We start from the raw sequence: 12015 nt of genomic DNA on the forward strand, positions 1-12015 counted from the left end.
TGGGTCAGGTTTGGGGGTCCGTTTGGGGTATGGGCCAGGGGAGCTAGGGGTTACTCCTTGTCGACTTTTGGTAGTGTTTGGTGGCTGTGTGGGTCGGTGATAACTTGAGTGTGGTGGGTCCTTGAAGGGGGCGACTGGGTTCAGGATGAGATATCAGTGTGGGCGGGAGTGGTTGGACAGGCTCGTTGGTGTTTGTGATTGAGTAGCTTGTCGGGGTGGTGCAGAGGTCTGAGAAGTGAACTGGGGGAGGTCTGGATGGGCAGGGAGTTCAGTAATTTGAGTCCACTGCTTGGGATAATGGGAACACGCTTTCTGGAGGTATAATTCTCAGAGCTCACACACAGTTTGGTCCATCATTTCCAATCTCCTTCTCAAAGCGTGTTTTCAACTCTCCTTTGACTCCAAGTCATCCTCTCTTCTTACTCTTTCTATGAAAAATGAAAATACTTTGAAGTGATTAGATTAAATTGATCTACAATAATATATGTGTTATGAAAGGTGTGGCTTTTGCCTTTTTGTCCTTAAGGTTTTTGTATATTTCACTTGAGTATTTCCTTTCTCGTTGATTATGACACAGGTGATGAGAAACAAGCCAGTTTCCCCAAAATATGCTACCTAGAGACAATTGTTAAAATTAGGCTATGTTTTTTATTTTAGGCTTTTTATGCTTTTTAAAAAGTCATTAATTGAATAATTTCTTATCACTTGAGTTTATCATATATACATCTTCTTATTATTAATTATTTTTAAAATACTTTTTTAAAAGTTAAAAAAAATTCCTTTAGTATTCCATCAAGTGAATGTACTATGGAATTTTTTGACTGGTGTCACATTAAAACCGTATATAAACTTGGGCAGAACAATCTATACTTTTATCTAAATATAAATTAATCCCTCTCTCCAGCTCATCAGAAAACTTTCTGGTTTTATTATGTACGTTCTGGAAATTTTGTTATCTTTAATAATTGCATTTTTATTGCTATTGCAAATGTTTCCTTTTGCCATTTAAACTTGTAAATTTTGGTGTGAAGAAAAGTAAAATATCTATCTGGACCTATTACTGAATTTTCATTATTGTGAATAGTGTTCAATTTGTTTTTTCCAGATTTTTTAGGAAAGCAGTCACAAAATCTTCAAATGATTTTGGTGGAAAGAATATGGATTTTAGAGTGGGATCTTGGTTTTTATCTCAATTATACCACTAGCTGGGACATTGGGAAAATTACCTAAACTCTCTGAGTGTCCAGTTTCTCATCTGTAGTAACTGAATCCACAGTGATGCTGAGGGTTGTGAACATTAAGTGAAATCTATCTAGTGCCTAGGACAGTGTGTGACATAGTAGTTATTTGATAAATGGTGGTATTGACACAAATAACCAATAACTATTCTATAGGTAGGAGAGGAAAGGTGATTTTTTCTTGAGCTGGGAAGATAATCTCCACAAAAGGAGAAAGCATTCCAGAGAAGCATGGTTTGCAGCATGATTATATACCATTTCAGAACAAAGAACGTACGTCAAGCATGATGGATACATTTTTTTTTTTCTTGACATCACCAGGAAATATTTTGCTGCAGTTCAGCACATACACAGCAGGTCAACTTGACCCTGGTTTCTGGGAAGAAAAGTTTATCTTTGAAAGAGTACCGCTATTGATGTCAAAGGAAGGGAGGCATTCATCCATATCTTCAAAGAGTGCGTCCTATGGGATAATATTTAATGTTTAAAGCAGATGTACAATGCATGTTTGACAGGCCAAGTCAGGCTGCTCTGGGAAAAACAAGTTTAGGCCAAATCAAGTTTAAACCAGAATGGCTTCCCCATATACCTCATTACATGAAATTTTCTTATTATTTTCATCAGTAGTTATTCCAATATTTATATTGCTATAGGGCTTTCTGCACTTTTAAATGTTTCTATTTCTCATTTTTTTCTTTCTTTTTATGTATAAAAAATAGTTACATACTATTTTTTGTGTCTTGCCTCTTCAGCATTGTGTTTATGAGCTTGATCTATGCTGTTACATATAGCCTGTGTCTTCATTATTATTTAGTTTGTTCATCATTATGAATATGGCACAGTTTATTTTTTCCATTTTACTGTGGAGGGACATTGGAATTTTCTCACGTTTGGCTATTATAAACTGTGCTGTTGTGAACATTCTTGTATTCATATCCTGGTTTCCAAGAGTCTATACGTTTTTTAGGATATTCACTTGAGTGGTATTGCTAGGTCATAACAATCAACTGTACTAGCTAAAGCCATGTGTTTTCTAAAAGAACTCTACTAATTTGCACCCCATCAGCAGTATGTGGAGGCTCCCTTGGCTCTACATCCTTGCCAACCCTCGGTATTGTTGGATCTCTTGCTTTTGGACCATCTGATGGGCTTGTAGGTGGTATCTCACTGGCATTTTAATTTACGTTTCCCTGATTATCAAGAGGACTCGGCCCCTTTTATTATGTTTCTTGGACATTGAATTTCTTTTTTATGACGTGCCTTTTCAAATCTTTTGCCTAATTTTTCTTGGGCTGTCTGCCCATTTTTAAGAATTGATTTGTTAGTTCTTTATATTTTCTACATATGAGCCCTGCCTGGTCATACATGTTGTAAATATGTTCTCACATTTTGTGGCTATTTTTCACGCTTTAAAAAAGATGGTTAGGGGGCCGGCCCAGTGGTGCAGTGCTTAAGTTCGATGCATTCCACTTCGGCAGCCTAGGGTTCACGGATTTGGATACCTGGCGAAGACATACACTGCTCATCAATCCATGCTGTGGTGGCATCCCATACACAAAGTAGAGGAAGATGGGCACAAGACTTTGGCTCGGGGCCACTTTTCCTCGAGCAAAAAGAGGAAGATTGGCAATAGGTGTTAGCTCAGGGCCAATCTTCCTCACCAAAAAAAAAAAGGATGATTAATTTTTTTTTTACTAATATTATTTTTAATTGCTTGTTGTTACTATATAGAAATATGGTAATCTTTATATGTTGATTTTGTATTTAGCTATGTTGTAAAAATTTTTGTTAGTTTTATTAATATATCTGAAGAGGCTTTTCCTTTATAAACAATCATAACCAAAGCAAATTATGACATTTTCTATCCTTATACTTTTTGTTTCTTTTCCTTGTTTTTTCCTGGCCAGGACAATCAATATAATGTAGAATGGAAATATTGATAGCATCCTTTTCTTCCCAATTTCAGTAGGGGAAAATTTTCACTATTTTACCCTGAAGTATGATGTTGGATGTAGGTTTTTTGTAGGTATGAGATTTGCCTGTAATTTTCTTTTCTTGCACTTTTCTCAAAATTCAGTTTCTTCCAGCTATGTGTTTCCCAATAGGTCACACTTTTTTAAAGTTGTGGATTTTAATATTTAGTCAAAGACGCAAGTTTTAATTTAACTTCCTACTAGCTGGCAAAGTTATCACTATACAAGTGTCCTCAGGATATATTTGAGAGCATCTTAGCCTTGGACATTGTATTTCCGGAGCCTTTGGATTAAAGTAAATATTTTAGGTATCAAACTCCATGTAATTTTTGTCCCCAGCTGCCTTGATCAGAGTCAGCGGAAAGCCCAACCTGGAATTTTATGTGAAGATAAGGTCTTTGCAATAAAAGCAGACATTCAGGGCCTGCAGTTAATTTGCCGTCTAAAGTGAATGTTCCCCTTAAATCCACAGATGCTGCCTTTCTGGGGAAAGACAGGTGCCATGATGTGAGGAGGTAGAGGCCCCAGAACAAGCAGTGTCTTGTTGCTGGGAGTTCTCTCTTTTTTTTTTTTGCTGAGGGAGATTAGCCCTGAGCTAACATCCGTTGCCAATCCTCCTCTTTTTGCTGAAGAAGATTGTCCCTGGGCTAACATCTGTGCCCATCTCCCTCCACTCTATATGTAGGACGCCTACCACAGCGTGGCCCGATAAGTGGTGCACAGGTCCATGCCCGGGATCTGAACCTGCGAACCCTGGGCCGCCAAAGCGGAGCACACGAACCCAACCACTACGCCACCGGGGCCGGCCCCTGAGGGGGTTCTCTTGATCAGGGAGCTCTTCCTAAGATTCAGAGCAGAGCTGGAAAAGTCATTTGAGCAGATGTTGGAGTCACTTGCCTTCCCCAAAGCGGCTGAAAATGACCAAGTCCCAGGTGAGCTGTTTTCCAAAGGGTTTGAGGCAATTACTAATAATGCACACCATTAAAAGTAACACCATACGCAGATAAAAGTCAGATGGGAAAAAAGCATAGAAGACAAGATAGGAGAGTAAGATGCAGCCCAGTTGGAGAATGGACATACGCATGGATCATGGGTCATTTAAAGAGCTTAATATTGAAACACTGCTGTATAAACCATAGGATCCAAAGCCGAGTTGCTGATTTTCCTCTGGTGCTGATGGCAGCCATAATCAAAAGAGAAACAGGCATGTTTATGAAGTACATTTTCCATTAAGAGGAAGCAGACAATTCCTCAGTCGATAAGTATTTTCTGGCGTATAGGCATCGGAAGTATTTGCATAGTTCTTCATCAGAAATCAAACTCAGCATCACCAATTCCTCCACCCTTTTTTTCTTTTTTTTTTGTGAGGCAGATTAGCCCTGAGCTAACATCTGTTGCCAATCCTCCTCTTTTTGCTGAGGAAGATTGTCTCTGCACTAACATCTGTGCCCATCTTCCTCTACTTTATATATGGGATGCCTGCCACAGTGTGGCTTGATAAGTGGTGTGTAGGTCCGTGCCTGGGATCCAAACCCTGGGTAGCCGAAGTGAAGCATGTGAACTTAACCAGTACACCACTGGGCCGGCCCCCTCCCTTTCTTTCTTGAACCTACTCCAGTTGCCTTTACTCCCACCCGTCCCCCAAAAGTGGTTTTTATCGGGATCACCAGTGACTCCATGTTGACAGTTTTTACTTGCCCTTTCAGCAGCATCTAATATAGTTGATACTTCCTTCTTCCTTGAAATCTTTTGTCATTTGGTGTTCAGAAGGCCACAGTCTCTTGATTTCTTTTCTGCCTTGTTGGCCACTTCTTGTAGGGTTCAGTTTCTTTTTTGAAGTTTTGTCCTGTCTCTTGTCCTCTAATCTTAATTCTCACAGTGTCTTAGGTCTCAGTCCTTACATCTTTTTTGTCTGTACTCACTCCCTTAGAGCCAGTCCCAGTGGCCTAGTAGTTAAGTTTGGCATGCTCTGCTTCAGCAGCCCAGGTTTGGTTCCCAGGCACAGACCTACACCACTCATCCGTCAGTGGCCATGTTGTGGCAGCAGCTCACATACAAAAAGAGGAAGATTGGCAACACATGTTAACTCAGGGTGAATCTTCCTCAACAAAACAAACAAACAAAAAAAAGCACAACATCACTCCCTTAGTGCCCTCATCTAGTGTCACAGTTGTAGGCACCACTCATAGGCTGATGACTTCCTGTTTATATCTCCAGCCCAGGCCTTTCCCCTGAGCATTACCTCCTGTGTCTCACTGCCTCCCTAACATCTGTAAGGTACGTCTTGTCAACTGAAATAAAGAGTCTAGGTGATATTAGTGAAGGAGTTTATTCAATAATCAGCGTGAGGAGTTCGAACCCCAGGAAAACAGTTCAACAGAGCGCTCTGGTGGAACTGCTCCAAGGTGTGTGGGTTTAAGTGCAGCTTATATCTCTTTCACAAACAGTGTATGTACAAGGAAGAGGAAAAAAAGGGATAGAGTACATGTGGGCGTTTCCCTAGATTATGCATTGAAGGTAACATAAATAAGAATTCCTTCAAACAATTTCAGAGATGCTGATATTATCTCTGTGTGAAGGGAAGCAAGGACCAGGGTTGTTAGTTATTCCCTCAATCCCTGAGAAAGGCAGCTGGGAAATGTGAGAGCGAGGTTCTCTTTATCCTTTCCTGTTGTGGATCTGTCCAGCTGGCGTCTTCGGTCATGAGGTATGGGATTGCAAGGTCATTTGACGCAGGCTGAACATGGCCTGTGCGGCTGCTTCACAGGACAGCATGGATTGTATTGTACTGACTTAAAGCCTACGCAGTTTCCTTGCTAGATTTGCCTGTTAGAGCAGGGACAGGGTCCCAAAAACCTGTCCACAATGTCTACAGTTGTGTCCGACTTACAATTTACTGAACCAAGCTCCTGAGCTCACCTCAAGCCTGTTCCTTCCACAGTTTCCCTACTTCAGTAAATAGCTTCTCCTAGTTTCTCAGATGAGGGGTCAAACTTCTGTAAAGGGCAAGATAGTAAGTATGTTAGCCTTTGTGGGCCAGACCGTCTCTGTTGCAACTACTCAACTCTGCCACTATAGCACAAACGCAGCCACAGACAAGAAACTAGTGGGCATAGCTCCACTTCTCACCTTTCATCAGTCTCTGTGCTTCCCACCATCCCAGGGCAAATCCTGTTGGTTCTGCTTGCAAAGTAGACCTCAAATTTGTCCCTCTTCTCCATTGCTGCAGCACCACTCTAGTCAAAGCCGTCATCATCTGTCACTTGGACCACCACAGCAGCCTCCTCATTGTTCTTGCTAACATCCTTGCTTGTCTCGCAGGCCCTGCTCCAGACTGCAATGTTGCTTTGGCTCTTTTTATTTTCCTGTAAATTTTAGAATCAGCTTGTCAGTTTCCACAAAACACCTGCTGGGATATTGGTTGTATTGCATTGGTTCTACAGATTAATTTAGAGGATAATCAACATTTTCATAAAATAGAATTTTCCACTCCAGAAACATGACGTATCCTTGCATTTATTGAGTTTTCTTTCATTTCTTTCAGTTGAGTTTTGTAGTTTTCAGCGTTGAGGTCTTGCACATCTTTTCTAAGAATTATTTCTAAGTATTTGCTGTGTCTTGATGCTATTATGAATGGTATTATTATTGAATTTCATTTTCTAATAGTTGGTTAGTATATTGAAATACAATGATTTATGAATACTGACTTTATAGTCAGGGACTTTGAGAAACTTATGAATTCTAATAGTCTGTAATTCTTATGGATTTTTTTTTCTTATGGATTTTCTACCTTCAAAATCGTGTCCTCTGTGAATGATAAATTTCTTCCTTTCCACTTCTTTTGTCTTTTATTTCTCTTTCTTGCTCACTTGCATTGGTAGGATCTTCAGTACCATGTTGAATAGAAGTGGAATTAGCAGGCATCCTTGTCTCACTCTGATCTCAGTGCAAAAACTTTCAATAATTCACCATTAAGTGTAATGTCTGCTTTAGGTTTTATATGGATATTATTTTTCAGATTAAGGAAGGTTACTTATATTCCTAATTTGCTAAGAGTTTTCATCATTAAAGGGTGTTAAATTTTATGATGTGCTTCTTTTTAGTTTTTCCTAATGTTTTCTTAAAAAAAAATTTCAGATGTACAGAAAAGTTGAAAGAATTTTACAGTGAGCACCCGTATACCAACCAACTAGATTGTAGAATTAACATTTTACTGCACTAGCTTCATCACCTATTTCAAAGTAAGTTGCAAACATTGGTACACTTCCTCCTAAATACTCCAGCATGTGTATCATTAACTAGGGTGTAATATTTGTTTATAGTACTTTTATTTATTTTTATGTAAAATTCATATACAATGAAATGTACAAATCTTAATGTACCATTCAGTAATTGTGGCACATGCATATAAACTTGTGTTCGGTGCTTTTCATGCATTCATTGTCATGCTGATGTGATTTTTATCCTTTATTCTGTCAACGTGGTGAGTTTCATTGGTTGACTTTTGAATGGCAGGATATTTTTAATGAGCTTTAAGTTTCTTCCATAAAGTGTAAGACAAAACTAGATTCACCAGACCTTGGATTATAATGTATTGTGAAAATGATCATAATAAATTCATTTTTTCCACATCATTGAATGAAAAATCACTTGAAACAAGAATATGCCGTTACAGGTAACATTGTCATATAAGGATGTGGTTGTGGACTTCACCTCGGAGGAGTGGCAGCTGCTGGATGCTGTTTCCAAGAACCTGTACTGGGATGTAATGTTGGAAAATTATGGCAACCTCGTGTCAATGGGTAAGGACACTTATATATCCCATATATCCCTTGATGAACCCCCAGTCTATTGCCTTCCTTTCTTGACTGCTAGAACTTATAGGTCCTTTGAAGTGTTTAATGTTTTTGAACTTAGGATTTATAGATGATAGAATCTTTGTGTCCATCTGAACCTGGAGAGAGGATTGTACTCTTACCTCCCACATGAAAGTTTTTCACTTTGCTGAGGTGCTAACTCTGCAACAGGCCCTTCCTACTTCTTCAGAGGCTCTGAAGACCAAGCTCTTGGGCTCATGTTTATCAATATACAAATTATTGGGCTTCCAGACTAGAAGCAGTCTTCCAGATGGAGCAAGAACAGTCATGGGTTGTAGAGAGAGAAATCTGCAGTGAGGGCCATCTAGGTGAGTGACTAAAAGCTTGGTAGATGAGTGGAAGTGTAAGGAGTTAGAACCTTTGATATGTTATTTTGAGAACTCTACTTAAAAACCCTTGAACCCTTAAATATGACACAAAACTGTTGACACAAGCTTCCTACATGTCTTCTAGATGTCACCTTGCTCATTTGAGGACTCTCCTTTGCTTGACATTTAGAAGGAAGTAGGCCCCTTATGTCTACACTCTGTATCACATTTCTGGAATCTGAACTAGGAACTTGCTTTCTTGGTTATTCTTTCTTTGCAGCATCTTCACTCTTTCCCACCAACGCTGTTCATGTTGCCTTCCTTCTACTCAACATCTCACCTGTGGTCAGAAGTATGCTTCCAGATACACATGGAATTTTCCCCTTTCCTATGTTTTGTATGACTTTCATGTCCCTCTGCTTCTCTTCTATTTTCTCTTCTCCTTCTAAATACCTCTGACTTGTATCCTGTGTCCAGCATATCATTTCTTTCCTTGATCCTTGATCCTTGTTATGAGAGTTTACCCCTTCCAGTACCTACTCATATACAGATTCGTTGGTCTCCTTCCCTGAAGATGCCTGACAAAGTGATGATGATATAGACAGCCACCAGGAAAACCCTGACAAGCCTGATTCCATGGACAGGCACTGGGAATGGGATGCATTTGGAAAAATATCTCACCTGAGAAAAGACTTTGATCAATTTGATTCAAATGGAAAAACTTCGAAGTGTAATTTAGATTTACTTTTCCAGAACAGAAATTATGTAAGTAAGAAAGATAAAAAGTTATATCTCTGAGACATTATTTCTCCGTACTAGGCATAAAACACTCATTCTGGAATTAATTGCTGTGAATATGATGGTGGAGAAGCTGTTGGTAAGAAGTAATGCCTGAATATAAATCATATAGAAATGAGATTTTACAAATGTAGTGAATCTCAGAGATCTTTCAATCGTATGTCACAACCCCTTCTACACCAGGGAACTCACACAGGAGAGAAACCCTATGGATGCAGTGAATGTGGGAGAGCCTCCCCCACAGATCTAGTCTAATTTTACATAAGAGACTTCAGACAGTAGAGAAACCTTATGAATGTGCTGAATGTCAAAATCTTTCTTTCGTAAGCCACATCTCATTAAGCATGAGAGAAGTCGTACAGGTGAAAAACCCTATGGATGCAGGGAATGTGGAAAAACTTTCTCTCTTAAGTTTAGTCTCACTCTACATCACAAAACTCATATGGGAGAAAAGTCCAATGAATGCAGTCGGTGTCAGAAAGCTTTTTTCCACAGGTCACAGCTCATTCAACATCAAAGAACTCACACTGGAAAAAAACCCTTTTCAGGTAAAGAATGTCAAAAAGCTTTCATCCAAAAATCAGAGCTCACTTTATATCAGAGAATTCATACAGGAGAGAACCCTTATGAATGCAGTCAATGTCAGAAAGCTTTCATGCTCCAGTCAGAACTCATCTTACATCAGAGGGTGCATACCGGGGAGGAGCCTCCCCGACGTGGTGAATGTCAGGAAGCCTTCAGCACTAAAATCACCACTCATTATACACTGGAGAACCACACGGGAGAGAAATTCTTCAGATGCAGTGATGTGGGAAAGTCTTCTCACAGAAGTCACAGCTCATTGTACATCAGAGGACTCACACAGGAGAGAAACCATATGAGTGCAGTGATTGTCAGAAACCTTTCAGCTGTAAGTCACCATTCATCATACATCAGAGAACACATGCAGGAGAAAAGCCCTATGTGTGTAGAGAATGTGGGAAAACTTTCACCTGGAAGCCTGGTCTAACTAGACATCACAGAACACATACAGGAGAGAGGCCCTATGAATGCAGTGAGTGTGGGAAGTCCTTTCGTGTCAGGTCACACCTCAGTACACCAAAGATGTCATACAGGAGAGAAATCCTATGGATACAGAGAAAATGAGGAAGCATTTAAGAAGATCATTCCAACACAAGATTACAGGCATATAGGAGAGAATTCTTATACAGACAGTGAATAAAGAAAAGTTTTCACTCAGATGTTTACCTTCTTAGAGACTTAAAATGAGAGAGAAATCTGTAATGCAGTAAATAAATATGGCAAAATCTTCAGTAATAACTTGCAGCTCATTGTTCATCAGGAAAATGCATACATGAGAGAAACTATGAATTCAGCAAATGTGCGAAAGTTTTCACATAAAAGTCATAGAACATTCATTACACAACAGGAATGACAACCGCTCTGAATGTAGTAATTTTGTGAAAACTTTCTGCCAGAAATGTACATTGTTTTATATCAGAGAAACTCATATGGGAAAGAAACTATACACAAGAAGGGGATGTTGCAGTATTTTCATTGAGAAATCAAATTTCAGATGCATCAAAGAATTTACACCAGAGTGAATCATATAAGAGTAATAAATGTGAGAAAAAGTTTTTATTAAAAGTCAAGGGGCCAGCCTGGTGGCGTAGTAGTTAAGTTCACGCGTTCTGCTTTAGCTGCCTGGGGTTCGCCAGTTTGGATCCTGGGCATGGACCTACGCACTGCTCATCAAGCCATGCTGGGGCAGCGTCCCACATAGAGCAGCTAGAAGGATGTATAACTATAACATACAACTATCTACTGGGGCTTTGGAGAGAAAAAGGAAAAAAGGAGGAAGATTGGCAACAGATGTTAGCTCAGGGCCAATCTTCCTCAAAAAAAAAAAAAAAGCTTATCATATAAAAAAATACATTTAAAAAGTCAAAATCATGTGATATTAGAGACTTTAAAGAATAACTCTCTGATTGCAATAAAATGCTTGAAAGCCTTTTCTGATTATGGAAAAAAAATGTCCACAGATAATATGTAAAAGAATGCAAACCTATCAATGTATTAGATGTGGAGATGACTACACCATGAAATGCAGCTTTATTGTGTGGAAGACAATTAACATTTAGGAAAGGGCCAGCCCCGTGGCTTGGCGGTTAAGTGTGTGTGCTCTGATGCTGGCGGCCTGGGTTCGGATCCCGGGTGCGCACTGACGCACTGCTTCTCTGGCCACGCTGGGGCCGTGTCCCACATACAGCAACTGGAAGAATGTGCAACTATGACATACAGCTATCTACTGGGGCTTTGGGGGAAAAATAAATAAATAAATAAAATTAAAAAAAAAAAAAAAACATTTAGGAAAAATTAAGCCAGGTCAATGAATTGAGGAAATCATTTCCTCTAGAAATAATTTTATGAAATAAGCCATGTTCTTGCTGTGACTACCATGTTGGTAAAGAAAATATTTCAAAAGGCTTTCAGTATGAAGAAGAGATTTTCACTGTGGGATATGAGACGTTTTAAGTGTGTGAATGAATGGGATAATCCAAAGAAGAGATGAAGAGGTTACCAACAATTTCAGCTGTATCTAGATGTTTTCTCCCTGGGAATATCCTGGAACATAAATTTTGTGGCTTCTTGAGTTTTGTATGTAAGTAAAGTACTTATAGGCATGAAAGGAGTATATGTGTTGTTTTGTAACTTTATTTTGAAATGCTTTCAAAATTACAGACAAGTTGCAAGAATAGTACAAAGAACTCTTCATCCAGATTCCCTAAGTGTTAACATTTTACCGCATTGGCTTTATTAT

General features: G+C 39.2%; 1 protein-coding gene across 6 annotated transcripts in view; it reads left to right on the forward strand.

The window, feature by feature from the left end:
• The window catches only part of HAS1 (hyaluronan synthase 1), a 57853-nt gene that overhangs the window by 673 nt on the left and 45165 nt on the right, over nt 1-12015 (forward strand). For 4 of the 6 annotated variants that reach the window (XR_015549424.1, XR_015549425.1, XM_087421212.1 and 1 more), the window contains exon 2: nt 7887-8013. Coding sequence is in view for 4 of the 6 variants with exons in the window: in XM_087421210.1 (XP_087277336.1) it covers nt 7887-8013 (127 nt within the window). In the remaining 2 variants the exon portion in view is untranslated. Of the gene's footprint in view, nt 1-3896; nt 4144-7305; nt 7453-7886; nt 8014-12015 lie in introns of those variants that run through there. The other 2 variants (XM_087421211.1, XM_087421213.1) reach the window with 2 other exon arrangements.

This window comes from Ceratotherium simum, chromosome 33 (genome assembly GCF_057802395.1).
Source record: "Ceratotherium simum simum isolate JZ-2026a chromosome 33, ASM5780239v1, whole genome shotgun sequence".
NCBI lineage: Eukaryota > Metazoa > Chordata > Mammalia > Perissodactyla > Rhinocerotidae > Ceratotherium > Ceratotherium simum.